The 20,043-nt window shown below is 35.8% G+C and overlaps 2 protein-coding genes across 2 annotated transcripts; one reads left to right on the forward strand and one right to left on the reverse strand.

Annotated features, from left to right (window-relative positions):
* Nucleotides 1–1,751: 1,751 nt before the first annotated feature.
* On the reverse strand, nt 1,752–6,669 carry LOC137726749 (protein PLASTID TRANSCRIPTIONALLY ACTIVE 12, chloroplastic). The gene is given in 13 exon segments (XM_088693895.1): nt 1,752–2,011; nt 2,289–2,390; nt 2,542–2,592; nt 3,232–3,300; nt 3,463–3,584; nt 3,926–4,185; nt 4,329–4,456; nt 4,679–4,758; nt 4,761–4,835; nt 4,838–5,357; nt 6,043–6,113; nt 6,199–6,266; nt 6,476–6,669. Coding segments are annotated over 12 exon segments (1,584 nt in total). The 5' UTR covers nt 6,233–6,266; nt 6,476–6,669; the 3' UTR covers nt 1,752–1,939.
* A 1,614-nt stretch (nt 6,670–8,283) lies between these two features.
* LOC137725267 (hydroxyproline O-galactosyltransferase GALT2) lies at nt 8,284–14,093 on the forward strand. The gene is made up of 7 exons (XM_068463897.2): nt 8,284–10,256; nt 10,800–11,038; nt 11,252–11,542; nt 12,435–12,563; nt 12,731–12,904; nt 13,331–13,438; nt 13,589–14,093. The coding sequence occupies exons 1-7, from the start codon at nt 9,368–9,370 to the stop codon at nt 13,796–13,798; spliced, it is 2,040 nt and encodes a 679-aa protein (XP_068319998.2). The 5' UTR covers nt 8,284–9,367; the 3' UTR covers nt 13,799–14,093.
* Nucleotides 14,094–20,043: the final 5,950 nt, after the last annotated feature.

Genomic DNA, 20,043 nt, shown 5'->3' on the forward strand with positions numbered 1-20,043 from the left:
CATCACTTCTTTTATGCAAATTTAGTACAAGTTTTGTGAGGCCTACTTTGTAATGTATTTCAACGACTCTAACCGTTTTTTTTTTTAGGTATTCCCTCAAATATCATTTCTATCAAAAATCATCCAAATCTAAACCATACAATTGTTGGGTTAGGGTTTAGGGTTTCTTTATAGAAACGTTTTGCCCATGTTTTCACTATTAATAAATGTCTTAGTGGTTTTAGATTTGTCTAATTTTTTGCAAGGATGACCTATAAATAATGTTCAAAACAATAAACGGTTCAGATCGTTAAAATATCTTACGAAGTAAGCCTAAAAGGACTTTTATAAAAAAGTGGTGACACGGATCCACCCCTTTTTTAAATATCTTTATTTTAAACTAATTTATAGAGAGGCGGAGAGTTTGAATATAAAACACAGTAAATTGAAAGAGAAAAGCCCTAATAACCAGAGTAATCTACCACCTAGGGATGGCAACGGTTCGGTTTGGGGACGGAAATGCTATATCCATCCCCATAACCACGAAAATTAACCATATCCATAACCACAAATTAACCATCGGGGATTATCCATAACCATATCCACCGGGTAACGGATTTTCAATCGGTTATCGGTTATATCTATCTTCGTCAAAAAACAAAAAAAAAAAAATATATATATATATATATTTATCCAATTGACGCATTATAAATTTAAGTAGACACTAATTCTGTCATTAAATAGCAACATCCAATTACAAAAAACCAACAATATATTTGTAGTTGTTCATGATAACATGCACCAATTTATTGACAGTGAGACTCTTGAAGAGATGAATATGATAAACTTGTAATATTTGATAATTGATATATAAAATGATTCAATGAATTAATTCGATTGAGTATAACAATAAGAGTATTGAATTGATGAGGTTGTTGGTATGCCCCATGCATGATGTTTGGTGCATAATAAAGATAATATAGGGTTTGATGCATGCGTAATGAATTAGTATAGGGAGGGTTCGGTAAGTTGAATAAAATTATATTATATATCAAATATATATATATATATATATTCGAGTCGGATTTGGGGATAGATACGGATTAGGGACCCCTATAACCATATCCAAAACCATATCCGAATAAAGTTCATGGTTTTTTCCCATATCCATACCATACCCAAATTTTCATATCCAAATCCAATCCATTCGTGCGGTTATCCACAATTATCGGATTTAACGATTAGAATTACCATCTCTACACATTATTATTTGTCTATTTACGCCGTAACACAAACATTCATATGTTACTAATTTATAACGTATTATCATATTATAATACATGAATTAATAACAATTAGTAGCATTACGAAGCTAGTCAAAAGTTTCTCCTCCTTATATTTCTATGTGCTTCTTGCACGGAATTGTCGAAGATTTTCTGGTTTTTGTTACTCAAAATTATGAACTGATTCTTCTCGATCGGTGGCTTTTCTATACAATGTTGGACGGTCCACTTGCATGTGGGGCCCCGTTGGATCTCGTAAGGCCCGCACTTGTATTCGGCCCCAAAAATGCAATTAGCCCCTGTTTTATGAGAACTTTTAATCTAATAGAAGAGTTTTCCACCCGCTCATATTATAACACATGCATTAATAATCGTACTTTCCATATGCGAAAAGAAAGAAAAGGAGCGTGTGAAAATCACTTCACTTATAAACAGTATTAGAGGAGTTTCATTCCAAAAATGCAAGAAACACGGGTACGCAGCGAGAAATAAAGTGGTTGCGAAAATCCTTTTCATTGTAAAATCACGTTAGAGAAGTTTCACTTTGAGAAATGCACGATGACTTTTTTAGAGTTCCGAGCACAATTCGTCGTGACCAACCTTCGACTTCATCGCCTATTTCTATGTGAATCTCAAAAGACCAAAATCTTCCTAAGAATAATATTTACACGTCTTCCTCAATCAGTTAAGTTCTCTGCATCGTCTACAGCCTCTTCCAAAGACATGCCGTCGTTCTTTTTCGGGTTACCCTGCAGGGTTGAGAGAGGAACAAACGCTAAAAATGCATTTGTTTGAAATGGATAAAGGTAAGCATTCAAACTTGTAAGATGCAAGTTCAACTAGCTAGCATTCGATAATCGTTTGCTGCTGTGAACAGACCCGAGATCATCTACCACAAGTCAAGTACGTCATACATCATAAAACCCGATATTGAAATAATATAGTAGGGCAACCAGACATTTGGATATGTCAAACAACCAAATATTAAAACGAAAACATGCCGGAATACTGAGAAATGAGAATCACCTTTGACTTGATAAGCTCAGGAGTAGTTTTCAAAACACTCCAATTGCGTGTGATTTTCTCTCCTTGTTCATCAACCTCGGTTTCACTATCGTCTCCTTCATCCTATTATAAACAGTGTCAAATGAGATTTCATACGTAACAACCATAACTGGATTAGAAATTTAGATGTTGGATAGCTATATCCAAGCCGCATCAGTCTTAGTGAACAAGCATGCAATTATGGAACTAATGTATCTGAAGCAATCAAACTTACATCTTCACCGATGTCAACAGCTTGTGCCATAGCTTCTTCTATATCAGGTGCCTGCTTTAAAGAACAAGTTGAGTTAAACAAAGAGCAGGTCGATTAGATGTTTTGTTCCCACACATTCTACCATGATTCAAATGTACCCGCCAAATAAAGTTTACATTTTACTAAGGGTTGTAACCAGATTATGCGGCAAGGCTTTAACGAAAATGACAGGATCTCACATATGATATGCTCTTTACACTATAGCGGTTAGATACGATAATGGTTGACACAAATTAGGAAGGGCATTGTCTGAAATCCGGATAGGTATATCATATGGATGCTGAACGTTTAATTCCGTTCAACCATGCATGAGCCGTTCTTGCACAGCCCCTTACTGGGAGTTTGCCACTCAGGGAATATGCACTCTTGAAAAGAACTTTTGCATTAGTTGTCCAAGCAAGTCAAATCGAGGAACCATGATATCACTCTAGGAGCTGGCCCAAGGCTCATGAGGAGAAGAGCAAACTTCTGGAAAATTGATAACTCAACTTGGAGAAAGACTAATAAAGCTTCGTATAACAATGGAGCGGAATCGAGAGTGTTTTCATATGCTAACGAAAAATAGTTAACCGTGTGCATATTCTATGTTATCCGAGCTGCTAGACTAGAAAATCCATCCATCTAACTAAATTGTACACATTAAATGATTACCTGAAGCTCTTGAGTCTTCTCTTTTGACAGAATTTTCTCAAGCTCCTCCCTTGATATGATTTTTTTGTGCTGATCAGAAAGCAGGAAAGTGAGAACTTAAGTAAAAAGGAAAAATTGATATAGCAGGTACCAGAGTAATGTAAAATGAAAAAATTCATAATGATAACCGTAAATTCTTATAAAGTAATGTTCCGGAAAAGAAAAAGGGAGGGGAATGTGCAAAGTGCTGACCTCCTTCAGAAAAGACAGCATATCTGGTGTCGGTTCATGAAAATCTGCGCCTCTGTAATCGATCACTTCATCTGGATCTTGAATATAGTTCACAGTAGGGTAAACAGGATCTCCACCCCATACTGCAAAGGCCAAATAAAGTAGTCAACAAACTAAACTGCACTTTGTATTTCTTTCTTTACGAAAACAACATTGACACATCTTCAAGATCCAATAGTTAGAAGGAGGAAATGACTCATACTGATGTTATTGCACCAAGATCACTAAATAACCAATGGCAACCTAAAGTACTGAATCAAAACTGCACAAGAATGCATCACTTATCCATTTAAAATAAACTGAATTTAAAAAACTTTTTTTAAATGAACTGAACTCTTTCAGGGGTTGAATGATTAATAATAATGATATAAAGAACGTAATCCATGAAAATAACGCACAAGATTATCAGCTTTTGAGTGAGCACTTTGCTTTATTTGATCCTCTCGCATACGCATCGCTAAGGGATCCCTACGTATTTGGATATCAGTCCCCATCATTATACGATACTCTCGATCAGTTTGATGAGAAAACATTTCTATTAGTTGGGTGGTTTCATTTTCACCAGTCTCTTCAAAATGTTTCAGAACAGCTTCTCAAGAAGTGTCTCTTTTCGAAGCCTTAACCCATTCTGAATAGTATGCAAGTGGACCTGTTCTATCCAGTCTCTCTTGTTCCGCTTGAAGCCTACAAAATCAGCAGTTACTTGAAAATCCATATAAGGAAAAAAAAAAACTCCATAAAACTTTTTAATGAATAGTCAGAGGTCACAAGGCAATGTTGGATTTTCACCCTAAACCAAAGATTACTACGTTACTCATCAATTGTACCTTTCTTCCTTGAAAAGATGTCGTCTTGCTCTGTAAAGTGAAGTTTCAGTCAATGTTGGATTTTCACCATAAAGCTTTACCTGCCCAGTCTCTGCCATTGCTCTAACAAGGAATGAGCGTACATTGATCTCATCTGTATATATAATACAAGCAGCATTGCTTTTTATGACAACCATGTAAACAAGATCCAAATGTTGATATCACCAAAATGATATGCACGGTTCAAAACATCTAGACATCAAAAAATTTGTTTAAAGATCCCTTGTATATGGCTGTGAGCCTCAAATCATAATTTTCAAATTAAATACAACATATTCATATTTCTCCACTATATAAGCGAAAGCACTAACCGTTTCAGAATCTGGTCGTCTCCTTTGCCATCTGGACCAATTTTCTTTCTCTGGTTTTCTCCAGTTCCACCATAGTTCATACTTGTGAGTGGCTCACCTAATGGCTTCTTTGTTTCTGGATCAATAAAGGGATGGGGACGTCCGAGTTTCTTGTCCGGTCAAATCCTGTTTCTTCTTCTTTTTCAGCTTCAGTCTGATAGACAACATATTCAGATGGGGAATCTTTAGGATCCTCTAGTGTGTCCTCTGAAGTTTCTGGTTCCAGCAGTTCCACTGCCACTGTATCACTTGACTCTACACTTGGTTCAATAGATTCACCGGCAGCAACTGATGTTTTATTCTTCCTCCTCCTACTTCCAGGATTTTTACCATAAGATGGTGATCCAACTGATTTACCAGTGGGCTCAGGAGCCCCGGCAGCTCTAACTCGACTAGCTGTGCCTTCAGGCCAATAATCCTGCCCTGGAATGCTGGCATAAGCACCAGATGCAGGTTCGAGCTGCCCAGATGTTGAGTCCATATAACTATCGTAGGGTGGACGCTCAATAGAGACCTCTTTGGAGGACGCATCATCCTTCTCACACTTTATACAAGGAAGTAAAGGTGCCCTCTGTGGTAATAGATTCAAGCCAACTCTAACTTGGAATAATCCAACTGGAAATGAACTTACAGTTGATGCCTGTACGATTCACATAAAATTATATATGATTAAGTTAGCACAACGATAAATGGCTAAAAAACAATGAACCTAAGAAGGAAAAGTTTAGTGGCAATGAAGTGTCATTTATATTACCAGAGCCGGGAATTTAAAATCAGGTCAACAAATATAGTAACACAAAAAACAGAAGCACCAAAAAGCTGTCCATGACATATAGACATGCAAGTGTGTGCAAGGATGCAGTTGATTCCAGAAAACTACAACCTATAGACATGCTTTAATGCTTAGGTTCAAACAACATCAGCCCAAACTCAACACTTTCCCCACGCAACAAAACAACTATGCTTATAAGTTCCAGTTGCAAAACAATTTTACAAAATTCCCCAACTAAAAGTTCTCGTCTCAAGTCTCAACTTAGGCAGATGGCCAGTTCAGTCCCGGCATTGTTACCACAACCAAACAAAAATTCAACCAAAAAAATCACCCATGTTTAATTACTACAGAAATCACTTCACACAGAATTAGAGACTTGAATAACGAAAGCCTAAAATTCAAGGAACACAACTAATAAAATAAAATAAACAGAAGAAAATTCCAAAACAACTGGATAGGCATAAATACATACACATGTGTGTGTGTGTGTGTGTGTGTGTGTGTGTGTATGTGTGTGTGTGTAAAAATGAAAAAAACTGGAGAGATGATAAACCTTGAAATGATTGAAACATGGGTTCCCAGAAGCATGGCTCTGTGATGAGACTGTACCTATCAATCCTCTATCTGCCACAAGCACACCAAAGACTGAAAAAATGAAAACTTGAACTCGAAATTATCTTTGTTATTAGATAAGCTCGAATGGGCACACCTTGATACAGCCAAGTTCCTGGTAGAGATGCCATTTCACTTGTAACTCAGCATAAATATCACCAAAGTCTGAAGAAAAAAAATAGGAACCAAACCAAACATTATTTGTTAAAAACAAAAAACCCGATTTGGGTATTGAGCAGATTTTACTACTAACTGTTGTGATTGCAAAGAAACTGAAAAGTTCTAATCTTGCACTGTAAAAATCAATTTGCAACCAAAAGAAAACGTAATGTTGGAAAAACAGTAAAACTGAAGGTTGAAGGTATGAAATGAACCCTTATATTTTCCAAATTTTGAAGACTGGAGTTGGAAAGGAGTTCCTGAGCTGGTTCAGCCGCTCGGTAGGCCTGCTTTTCGGTGGATATGGAGGTTTGAATTGCTGCTGGGGATTAAAGTTCGGAGCTTTCGGTTCTGGGATCACCCGGCTCGAGAGTGGGAAGTGAGGAGGGAGGGGGGACTGAGGGTTTTGGATCATGTTTTAAAGAAAAGTGCGCGATGCTGTGTAATTTAATGAAAAATTACATTTTTACATTAAAAGGTTAAATTTGATACTATTTATTTTATCTTTTATTTTATCTTTATCGTTACAACTTGAAGTTTTCAAATTATTTTCATTAATTTTCTTTTTGAAAAATTGGACGAGGGGCTTTGCATTTGTTTATTTAACTACTTTAACTTTAAAAATGAAAACATAACTAGATTAACTTTAAACGTCACTTTTCAAACAAGTAGGAAAATAAAACATAAATGCTGGCACATTATTTGATGAATAAATTTGGAGCAAAAGTTTTGTAAATGTAATAGTGTTATTATTCAATCTTTATTGCTCATTTTAAAAATGTAATACTCTAATCAGATATGATGTTGTATAAACTGAGTCTAAACGATTAAACTGTTTAAAATAATTGACAAATTAAAAAAAAAATCACAAATACGATCAACAAAAACATTTGTAAATAGTTGTAACAAATTAATAGTTTCATGCTCGCCTTTTGTTTTAACAAATGACAAACTTATTTTGTGATCTTAAATAAAATTAACTAATTAAACAACTTTCGTCTTAACAAATTAATAGTTTCATCCTCCCTTTTCATTATAACAAATGGACAAACTTTCAACCTATTGTTTGATCTTAAATAAAATTAACTAATAAAACAACTCTCGTCTTAACTGAGACGGTAGAGAGAGTAGTAATGAAAATTTTGGAAATCAAATACGTAAATGTTTTACAAATGATGTGATGAAAGCCTTGGTATCTAAAATAATATTGTTCAATCATTTAGTATTATGGTTTAGTGATATTCATCTTCATTTATAAGTGAGAGATTTTAAGTTCAATTATCGTCAAAAACAAATTTGAACCACATTATTGCTAATATATTGTGAGGCTAATCTCAGTTTGTTACCTTAAAGTTTATTGGTTTTTCAGCATTTGGTACATGAAATTTTTTTATCCCAAAGTAGTATCTAAAATCATAATTTTTTTCATACATCCGTAAAAGTTGATGTTAAATCAAATATTAACTAGTAATGTGACACCTACTAGAATTGGACGCCACGTGGATATTAAGAAATTAAAAATAAAATCTAGGCCTATCTATCCCGCCCCTCGCCCACCCCACCTTCCTCTTCCCTGATACCCACTCCGCCACCAAGATTATTCCCCATCCCTAAAACCCCAAAATTCCTTCCCCTTCTTCTCTCCTCTACGCCCACCCTTCATCCCTAACTTCCCCAACAACTCGTCCACTTAGGGACGCTTACGAACATAAAAATTCATCTCGGTTCCGTCGATCCTCGACCGCACTATGAAATCGAATTTCTCCGGTTGCAGGTTGGCCTGTGCGAGCACCAAGGTCTCATCCAGACCAAGAAACACGGTCATCTTCTCCGGAGACACCTACGGCGCAAGTGGTGGCTCAAACAAAAGCTTGCAGCAGATCGGGTTTCCCGATCCGGGTTCGCATTCTAAGCGGCGGCCATAGAGAGAGAAGGGAGGGAGGGTTGAGTGGGCGGGAGAGGGGGTTGGGTGGGCGGGAGGGAGGAATTTTGGGGAAGGGGTTGGGTTGAGGGGATGGGGAATAAGCTTGATGGCGAGGTGGGTATTAGGGAAGGGGAAGGTTAGGGTGGGTGAGGTGAGGGATAAATATGCCCTTATTTTATTTATTTATTGTTTTAGAATTTTTTTAATTTCTTAATATCCACATAAAGCCTAATCACATCATTAATTAACGAAAAACTTAACAGTCAGATTAACAAATGTATGAGATTATCTTAAAATTAACAATTTAAACATAACTCTGAACGAAAAAAACTTCATATATTAAATATTAAAAATTACAAAATTTAAAAATAATAAACTGAAATTGACTCAAAATTCTTTTTCGTATCATTAGACGTGGGTGGTGGGTGGTGAGCAACCAGTATTTCTTTGAGTCCAACTTGATGAATTTGTTAAATTAAAAAATAAAGGATTTAAAGTGCAGAAGGAGCAAAAAAAGGCACCTGACCCTTCGTCCTGTACGAAATGGGGGACAAGAGAAAATAAAAACCCAAAAGAAATGGGGATGAAATCACCCATCACTTAATTCTCTCTGTGGTTTCACGTTTCAGTCAAATATCTTCTTAACTTTTCCCAATAAATTTTCCATCTTTATACAACTTTACCTCCCTTCCTCCCTCCCTATGCTCCTCCGCTCTGCAATCTTGCAATCTGCATTAGGGTTCTCGCCCAACTCCATCTCCCAATCCAATCCCATCTGCATTTCCACTGCGGGCTCTGTTCATCTGGGTCGGGATCGAACTCTCTGCAGAACGCCGGTGAGACGTTGAGTTTTGAAGCCTTTATGCGTTGAAATTTTGATGGGTTTTCTACTTTTTTCTGCATTGTGTTGCTGAATTGTGACGTTGATTGGATTCTTGAACTCGATCTTTCGGAACCCATTACTGTATGTTGCTTTGTATTTCTTGCCACTGTTGATTTGGATTGTATATTTTGAATGTGGGTTTTTTCTTGCGGATTTGGGAAAGGTTTGGTTTGGGAGTGTTTTTTGGGTTTGGAGCTTGAATTGGGTTTCTTTTGGTGATTGAAGAAATGGGTATTGGAGGAACTGTTTGGTGGTTGTTGTTGTAGAGTATATTGTAGTCTGTGTATTGATTTCGTAAAGATGAAGAGGCTGAAAGTTGAACCTTCGGTTGCGAGGAGGTTCAAATTGCAGCATTTGTTGTTTGGTATAGCGGCGTTGTACTTGGTCTTCATATCCTTTAAGTTTCCCCAGTTTCTGGAGATAGCAAACACGTTGAGTGGTGATGATGGTTATGTTGGGTTGAAACTGGTCGAAGATGTGGATTTGAGTAAACCATTATTTAGTTCTGCTTATAAGGATACGTTTCATCGCAAACTGGAAGACCAAAACCAAGATGCGCCTGTGAGGCCTAGTAAGGAACCTTTGGAAGAGAGTAAAGGTGGATCTAAGCCTATAAAGCCACTACAACATCAATATGGTCGGATTACTGGTGAGATTATGAGGCGAAGGAATAGAACAAATGAACTTTCGGTGCTTGAGAGGATGGCAGATGAGGCTTGGACATTGGGTTTAAATGCTTGGGAAGAAGTGCGTCAACTTGATGGGAAGGAGATTGGAGAGAATTCTATAATTGAGGGAAAACCTGAGTCATGTCCTTCATGGTTATCAATGAGTGGGGAAGACTTGGCAACAGGAGATAAGTTGATGTTTCTTCCTTGTGGGCTTGCTGCAGGTTCTTCTATTACGGTGGTGGGAACACCCCATTATGCTCATAAGGAGTATGTGCCCCAACTTGCAAAGTTGAGGAGAGGTGATGGAACAGTTATGGTCTCACAGTTCATGGTTGAGTTGCAAGGGTTGAAATCCGTAGATGGGGAGGACCCGCCAAAGATTTTGCACTTGAATCCACGATTAAAAGGTGATTGGAGTCAGCGGCCAGTCATTGAGCACAACACCTGTTACAGGATGCAATGGGGAACAGCTCAAAGGTGTGACGGCTTACCATTTAAGAGCAATGAAGACATGCTAGGTAAAAAAAATTCCATTGATTTAGAAGATAAAGTCCTTCCCTTGTATTTCTACAGCCATGATATCTGTAAAATTGTATGAAGATTCCTGAAAGTAAAAAATAAAAGAAAAAACATGTGTATACCTCTGTATGAATAATACTAATGCTTTTTATAAGGATAAGTCCCTTAAAAAGGACAAGTTTGTTTATAGTGCAAAAAAGGAAGCATATTACGAGGATTAGGGATGTAGATATTTTGTTTGCATTTTCAGATTGTAAAAATTCATTTCCCCTTCTATCTATTCTGTAGCTGTTTGTTATGTGGATTATATGTAAACTTAGCTGTTTACTATGTGGGTTCCTTATACTTGCTGGCTCTTCCTGAGCAGTCCTGACCATCATGTAGTCATGTTGTTATTTCGAAGGAAAGGATACAGAACTTTCTTATGCTTCCCAGGCTATTAGACTCCAATTTCCACCTTCTTTCTATTGTCTTGCTGTTGATATAAACCTTTGGGTATACCTTTTGGGTTGTAATATAACGTTAATGCACATATGTGGCAGTTGATGGATTTGGGAGATGTGAAAAGTGGATGCGGAATGATATGGCGGACTCAAAGGAGTCCAAGACCAAGACTACCTCATGGTTCAAACGATTCATAGGGCGCGAGCAGAAGCCAGAAGTAACCTGGCCATTTCCCTTTACAGAGGGTAGATTGTTTATCCTGACCATACGTGCTGGTGTGGATGGATTCCATGTTAGTGTCGGGGGCAGGCATTTGACTTCATTTCCATATCGAATGGTATGTTGCATAAATGAGTAATTTACTTATATTGCATATGTTTGCCTCTGACATTGGACAAATATGCTAAGGCCATAATTATGATTACTGATCATATCTGTTCCTAAGCATCTGGTTGTGTCATTTCAGTTTTATTCCTTGTATTGTTTTCCAATTCCTTCCTTATCAATAGCAATGCACTTTTTTATAATTAGTTTTATGCTTTAATTTTAGGGTTTTACACTTCAAGATGCAACTGGATTAGCAATTAAAGGAGATGTTGATGCTCATTCCGTTTATGCTACTTCTCTTCCCACTTCTCATCCAAGTTTTTCACCTCAAAGAGTACTGGAGATGGCAGAGAAGTGGAAAGCACATCCTTTACCCAAGAGTCCTATTCGACTGTTTATTGGGGTTCTTTCTGCTACAAATCACTTTGCAGAGCGCATGGCAGTGAGAAAAACTTGGATGCAATCATCATCAATTAAGTCCTCCAACGTGGTAGTCCGTTTCTTTGTTGCATTGGTAAGTTTATTGCTTTTAGTCATTCAATAATTGATTTATCAAGAGTTGAGCAGTCAGATCCAAGGATCTGGTGTGCAGATATTTTCCATGATTATGTCCTTTCTATTGCCAGAACAGAAGAAGTCCTCTCCGTTTATAAGGCTGGAGAACAAATATTACATTAGTCTTTTTTTTTTTGAAGTATAACGTCCTTGAGTAGTTATATCTAATCTTGCATGAGAAGATATAAGTGTGGCTCTAATTGGTCAAAAGTGTGTGATTCAGTCTTTCAAGTTTTCTGTATGTTTTTTATTTTGAAGTTCTAGCTCCAATTGTAAATCCCTGTTTATGCTTGTACTAATTTATCTGCCCCTTCCTAGCTTGGATTTTGTTTGTGTTAAAAGAGTCTTTGACTGAAAGAGAAAGTAATTCTGGATTGATTCTGTTTCCCTTCCATAATGTCAGACAGGCCAGATTGATGTTTATATTTTATTGCGTAGATGCTGATGTAGATATGTGTTTGAATTGTATGGGCTCAATTACCTGATATGGCATGTACCTAGTAAAATTGATTGGATGAAAGAAAAGTACTCGCTCTAAATGGACGCTGGCTTGGAATGACTGAAAGAAAAGTACCCGGAACATTTTCCAATATTTATTTTAGAAAAAAGTTCCTTCAGGGGCAGTACAGTGATAGTGTGACCCACCCTTCAGTGGGAATTGACTGGATTTTTATCCTTAGGGTTGTAACCTCTGAAATTTGCCTAGCAATGAAAAGAAAAGAATTTGAATTATGCAACTCAGTTACTTGTAGATTGATGAGTTTAATCTTAGTTTGAACTTTGAAACTGTTTCTGTTTTATGTGAATCTCTTCCTTCAATATTTTGTTATATTAATTATTAAGTTTTGCAGAATCCAAGGAAGGAGGTAAATCAAATGCTGAAGAAAGAGGCTGCTTACTTTGGTGATATTGTTATTTTGCCCTTTATGGATCACTACGAGCTTGTTGTTCTGAAAACCATTTCTATTTGTGAGTTTGGGGTGAGTTCAGTTTATTCTCCAGTATTTCTCCATTGAGTTAATATCTTACATATGAATATTATTATAAATCAAAGGTTCGTGTGTATCTGTAGTTTGGTAAACCATTCAACTGGGTCTTTGTCGAGTTTGTATTTCTTGTATTTAAAAGCTTTAACATCTTGATGCAGGCTCAGAACGTGACAGCTGCGTACATCATGAAATGTGACGATGACACATTTATTAGAGTGGACACCGTCTTAAAGGAAATTGAGGGCATCCCTTCCAAAAAATCCCTTTATATGGGCAATCTTAACCTCTTGCATCGCCCTCTCAGAAGTGGAAAATGGGCTGTAACCTATGAGGTATGCAAGTTTGCGTGCATCTCTACTTAGTTTTCAAGTCGTCCGGTTATCTGCTTTTGTTAAGAGTTGCTTTTGATAAGCTGTCTTGTGGGTTTTTGGAATGTCATGAATGATCCGTCTGTTTATTAGGAGCTACTTTTCTTAATCGTATATTCTGAAAATTGGATATAGTGGTTGGACCCATGTCAATTGGAGCTCCATGGTACCGCTAGAATCATATGGTGGACAAGAAATAATTTCACTGCATACGGCTCCTAATTTCCCTACCGTTGTCGCTGTTTTCTAATTTTAATTTGTTTTTATTTTTCCAGAGAGGATTAAAAGTTTTCAAAGAGGATGCATGTTAATCCCTTTACGTTTGTGGTTTTTTCTTCTACTCTTCTCTCTCTCTCTCTCCCTCTGAAGCATTATTGTCTACTGTGACAGGAGTGGCCAGAAGAAGTTTATCCTCCATATGCCAATGGCCCTGGATATGTAATTTCCATTGACATTGCTAAATTCATCATTTCTCAGCACGTTAGTCGTAGCCTAAGGGTAAGTTAATAATTGTCCGACTTATTACCTCTCTTCGGAGGATGGTTTCTTTCTTTTTCCTTCAGTTCCGGTTCAAAATTAATATGCATTGGCCGAAAGAAAAGTTATAATATATGTGGTTGCTGAAAGATACTGTGTATTTGGTTGCAGCTCTTCAAGATGGAAGATGTGAGCATGGGAATGTGGGTTGAGCAATTCAACAGTACCACAGCGGTCGTCCAATACTCCCATAACTGGAAGTTTTGTCAGTATGGGTGCATGGATAACTATTTTACCGCACATTACCAATCTCCAAGGCAAATGATCTGTCTTTGGGACAAGTTGGCTAGAGGTCAAGCTCGATGCTGTAACTTCAGATGACACCAGGCAATGTACTTCACCCTTCTTTCTGGTATCCTCACGCTTGTGCCGATTCTATTAGTTTCGATTGAAAGTACAAGCTCCTAACTATGAATCGCGGGAAATGGTTTCTGTCAAAATGAATCATCGAAGAGTAGTATAGATTGTGTTGTAAAATGGGGATGCTTGACAAATTCTCCCCACCACCATGACATTGCTTGTACATTATGCTCATGATCTTGAGATTTAACAGAAGATTTACAATGTCTTGTACATTTGTGGTTGAGCAATTGCACCTCCTATCTTGATCATAAAATTAGTCGTCACCGTACACCATGGAACCATACGGCACCTGCTCAGTCGATAATGTTGAAGGAGATAGACTCTACATGTATTAGAAAAGTAGCACAATGCGGTTTTCATCTCCCTAGCATTACTCTTTATCAAAAATACTATTCCGGGCGTTGGAACGATGATGTGTGCGTTAAGTTATTGAAAAACTGTTGGAATGCGTTACCGGAAACTGGGAAGGTAATAGTTGCGGAATTTGTAGTACCTGAAGTACTAGAAAATACACCGGAGACAAGGAAGACACTCGTATTTAGACATAACGATGATGGCCGTGTTGTCTGTTGAGTGGTGGAAAGGAGCGAACTGCAGTTGAATTTGATAACCTAGCAAAATCTGCAGGTTTTGTTGGAACACGGCTTTCTCCAATTTCATATGGATGTCATGCGACAGAGTTTCTCAAGGGAAAACCATTAAAAAAGTAGAATATATATACATATGCATATCTAGGAAGCTTTTACGGGAAGATATTTCTATTTTTTATTTTTATAAAAATGAGGATTAATTGTTGGGTCCACATCACATCAAACTTTAACGATCCGAACTGTCTATTTTTCAAGTTGAACCTTATAAATCATTCTTGCAAAATATTAGCCAAATCGGAAATATTTAAGACATCTAATTGGGTTTAAAGAAATGAACGAATACTTTGTTATATAAGAAACAATGAAATTTGATCTTGATAATTAAATAGGCAAATGGTTTGAGATTGAATTGAATTTTTGTAAGGATGATCTATGAATCGAGACTTACAAAATAGACGGTTCGGATCGTTGAAATTCGATATGAAATGGACCCCACACCTTATCCCCATTTTTTTCAAAAAATGGGAATCTCTTTGTATAAAGGGCCTATATATATATATATATATATATATATATATATATATATATATATATATATATATATATATATATATGTGTGTGTGAATGGTTTCCAAGTGTGTTGAGGGGGAGTTTAGGCACATCGAAAAAGTTGCTCATTTATGGCGAAAAAGTTATAAGTTCAAGTTGTAAAAACAACTTCTTTGCAAGATAAGGATAAGACTGCGTATATAGGTGTTTGCCTCAACCCTTACAAATATGACAGTCTTGTAGGCTTGACATCGACTTTTTTTTGTTTTCCAGGTGTGTCATCGTTTGGGCCACGAAGAATAGTAGTGCAAGCAAATGCATGCATTATTAAAAGAGCTTACATAATCTGAGATGAAGCAATCACAGTGTTGATTGAGTTCTGTCGGATCATAATTGGAAAGCTTTTTCCATTCCGCTTGCTTATCCCTCGAGGAAGCAATAAATCGGCCAAATAGTGATTATCCTGTATGAAAAAGGAAACTTGGCTACTAGCTAAGTACAGCCATTTAAGTGCATGCAAAAACGATTGAGTTGAACCGTTAATGTGGTGAAGGATTTGCAGGTGATTCCAACCGTAGCAACATAATAAAGTCGTCTGCCACTCGCATGATCAACTTTTTGTAAAACACAATAAGGCGACTTTCGTCTGTTGCTACGGTTGAAAATTGGTCTCTATAATATTGTACTGTTTTTAACTAAAGCTAAAAGAAATAAGGAATTTAGGAAAACTAATGAAAAAGGCTTGAAAACTTTGAGTTTTAACGATAAAGACAAAATAAAAGATAAAATAAATAGTACCAAAATTAACTTTTTAATGTAACAATATGATTTTTCGTTAAAGTGAATAATACTGAAATTTTTGTTAAACTTCCCTTAATATCTTGAAAGAATTTCGTCCACAGCTTTTTTGGTGTCGATAAGATTAAAAGCGGCCACGTCATACGTGGGTCCCACTGCTTCAGTCCAGTCCTTCTCACACAGAAGATCTTTCCAAACCTCCAGCCTGCTCCCACGTGTATGGCCCCACGAGTCTCACTGGCCTCCAATCACAAGGCTTTAAGCCCTTCAAAATCGGACTAAACGAAGACGCGAAAACAACACTGACTCGTATCGGACAAAAGCGGCAATAAACCAACTTATCGGGATGGGGCCCTACCACGTCAGTTGGGGCCGTTGCAATGGATTGCCATACCAGCGCGCAAACGCTCAAAAATCAACGTACACTGATAGCCGGCAGTCCGGATGTCTGACACGTGTCCCCTATCAAAAACCAACTTTCATATTCGAACCGAAAAACACCATCTTTTAGTTGAAAATGCAATCAGCCACTGCATAATTACAACAGCCAAAAAAAAAAAAAAAACCGAAATTCCAATAAAATTTCTAAAATTCGAAAATTAGAAAATTTACAAAACCCTAATAATCGAATCAACGAGCTGCAAAAGTTTCTATAAAAATGCACCTAACTGATCAGGGATAGAGCTAGAAATTTCTTCTAGCGGGGGGCAATCGAAAATAACTAAGAAAACCTTATTATAGTATGGTTATACGCAATATGATATTAATGATGGTTTCAAATGATGATTATCACAATTTCAATGTTACAAAAATATCAATATAGTAGTGGAAAGTCGCAAAGTGATGAGAAAAATATAAGTACATGATAGGTGGGAGAGGGTTTTTTTTCAGTTTGAATGACAGAACAAGAGCACTATTGCTCATATAATATTTGATATAGAGTGTAAATACAATAAATGTATGTTAGATATTATATACGTATATTTTCTTTAAAGATAACTGTGTATATTATATAATTGTAGTTTGCAACTAAACAAACGAATTACTTGAGTGGGGGCATTTGCCCCCAGTGAACCTTCATTGCCTCCGTTCATGTAACTAACTAAAACACCTCTAAATTCAAAAATTTACGAAACCCTAATAATCCAATCGAATTCAAACAACCATAAGCCGAACAAAACGAAGTCGAAATTACAAATGGAAAAGAGTATTGTCCAAATGTCGGCAGGCACTAAAACAGGGGCAAAATCGTTAAAACATTGTTGAATGAACAATGATTTTTATTACTTGTAAGTATGAAAATTGTTATTTACATTTCTAATATCTCATTGTACACTTCTCTTCTCGTAAATGTACTCTTATCTAATTTGAGAGGATGATGCGTATGGTGCCAAAGTTGGAGAGCCCAATAAAGCTATAACTTTGACAACTTTAACATTTCCTGGCCTAGCTCTGAATCGCAGCTTTATAAGATATTGGAGAATCTGGATAAATTGGTTTAATTTAGCAAAAGAATACAGGGAAGTGTACTTGAATTTAACTTTTTAAACTTAAAAATAATTTTCAAATTTTAGATCTTAAAAACTTGTTTGGTAGTACTATTTTCAAAAACTAAACTCAAGACTAACTCAAAAATATAATCTATTACCTGAAAACATTAAAAGTGAGTTTTTAGAGTTTTTAAGCTTAAACTCACTCATTTATTTTCTCTCCCTCATTCCTTCTCACTCCAAATCTATCTCTCTCTTTTCTTCTTTCTCTCTCCTTTTTTTTTTTTTACCTTTTTCGTCACTCCTCCAATCCGCTCTCTTTATTTTTTAGATTTTTTTTCTCACTGATCTTCCTCTCTATATCGTCCGATCCTTTTTTTTTTTTTCCTTCAATCATCTCTTACTTTATTTCCTCCTCTCTTCTCTTTCTACCTCTCTTGCAACCCCTCCTTTTTTAGATCTCTTTGTTCTATTTTAAGTAATAAGATTTAAAATTTTTAAATTACAAACCAATCAAGTTTTTGAGTCTTAAAAAAAATTATTTTCAATAAATGTTCTTAAAAAATGTTTTGAGAAATGATAAAAATTTTCAAATAGGATACCAAACAGACCCTAAATTATTGGGAAAAGAAGATCTTTTGCAAATCATATATATCTCGGGAATTATTATTGACACTCCAAAAATCTCATTTTACATTCCAAACTTTCTATATTTGGAAAGAAAAATACATTTGTGAGGAATGTAAAATAAGATTATTGGAGTACCAATAACATTTCCCTATATCTCTCCCGTTTCATATTTAGAGTTAAGGGTACTTTTCTAGACACCCCAAAATTAGTTATCCCCACTCTTTTTTTTTTTTTTTCCTTTCTTAAGAAGAAAACTAAGAAACGGTGCAATAAAAAGGAACAATTAACAACCTTTTGATTATTTGCATTTGATAAATTTCAGGCTTTTTAAGATTGAAAATTGATAGAGGTGATCCTTGAATTTGTTCACCGTCAATCATTTTAGTTATTCAGTGAAAAATCTCTGTTAAATAGAAAGCAAGTAAAGGGGTTGATTGGACAAAAATACCTTAATATAACGGAGATTTCTCAGGAAATGACTAAAATGAATGACGGTATACAAACTCAGGAGCCGTTTCTATCGAATTTCAACCAAAGTAAAGAGTTTTGCCAATCTCATAAACTATTTTGGCTAAAAAACCTAAACTCCACTTGCATTTGATGAAAGGATGCTTTAATCCATCAAGGAGGAATATTTAAATTGACAAAACCAAGACCTACTTGATAAATGTAAGAGATATTCAATGAGTGAAATTAAGGGTACCATAAGGCATATGTTGATTTGATCACAAACATTATGCTTTTCTTTTTTTCCAAGAAATACAAATATACTTGACTTTCCAATCTTTACAACTTTGATTAAAATAAACCCAAAACATACATGTCCAAAAGCTATTTGACATAATTTAATCTTATTGGGAATGAATGCCAGTAGTGACAAGAGTGCATGTTTTCCTGAATGTCAAAGATAACTTAAAATAGCAAATAATTATTGGTGAAACTTTGATGAAGAAAATCTCACTACTATAATTGTTAAACAGAATCACAAAAGATTGTGTTTTAAGTAAAAAATGCTTGGTCAACATCACTCACCAAAAACTCTCTATAATCTTTTATTTATTATTCGTAAATGAACAGTTTCATATTTGATTCTTATGACCGACGAGTTTGATATCTTAATATAATTACTTACCAAATAATTTAGCTAAAATCTCAACTCTAATGCACATTGAAATAAGAAAAATACTTGGCTTGTAAGTCAATTGAGTGTATGCTTTAAGTTTCTGTTTATTGCATAACAAAATTTTCCTCTTGTTTTAAGATCCAAACAGAATTCTACAAGTAATTTGATATTGATTAATTTGCCCCTAAAACTATCATTTAGTATCACTTTACCTCTTGAAATTAGTTCTAACTCACTTTGTCCTATGAAATTGTCATTTTTGGCCATTTTTGTCTCATTTAGACTAATGGTAGTATCGACATTTTATTCTTGACACAATTTTTGCTTGCTAAAACAACCTCAATTCAATTTTTGATACCTCTAATTCAAACCCTTATATGTCTCTATTGTGGATTGATGCGTAAATGTAGTTGCAGTTGTGAGATTTAGTGAGTGACTTGAATTAGATTTTCAAGCACAACCCATTATTTCTTTTGAAACAAAACTCATTGTTCGTTTTTGCCAATAGCTCATTGTTTGCTTTTGCCAACAGCTACAACTAAAACTCCATAACAATATGCAAGAGAGAGGTATGAATACGAGTTATCAAAAATAGAATATGAATTGTTTTAGCAGATAAGTTGGATACAAAGAATTATGTTAAAAATAAAATATCTATATTACCTTCAGTTTAACATTTATTTGACGGAATAGATGAAAATGATAATATTTATCGAACAAAATGAGACAAAACTAATTTTAAATGGTACAGCGAGACTAATGGCAGTTTTTGAAACCGCCAATTCTTCTTTATTTGCTGCCTTCAATGGACGATTTAACTTTCCAACTTTAAAAAACGTTCATGTCAGTACATAACTGACTTTCTCTTTTTCCCATTTAAAGCGATCTCATGACTTTCCTTCTTGGGACATCCGATCAAATGGGATCCCATGACTCCCAAGCTGAACCTTCACACGTTTGCCATTTTCTATATTTTACCACATTTATGTTTCCTGCAAGCAACATTTTCATCTTTTGGAAAAA

Source organism: Pyrus communis, chromosome 5, assembly GCF_041283825.1.
Source record: "Pyrus communis isolate YQ-2024b chromosome 5, ASM4128382v1, whole genome shotgun sequence".
NCBI lineage: Eukaryota > Viridiplantae > Streptophyta > Magnoliopsida > Rosales > Rosaceae > Pyrus > Pyrus communis.

Coding starts and splice junctions, on each gene's coding strand:
- LOC137725267 (XM_068463897.2), top strand. CDS start 9,368: ATGAAGAGGCTGAAAGTTGAACCTTCGGTTGCGAGGAGGTTCAAATTG. Junction 11,039..11,251: donor CTTCATTTCCATATCGAATG/GTATGTTGCATA, acceptor CTTTAATTTTAG/GGTTTTACACTTCAAGATGC. Junction 11,543..12,434: donor TCCGTTTCTTTGTTGCATTG/GTAAGTTTATTG, acceptor TAAGTTTTGCAG/AATCCAAGGAAGGAGGTAAA.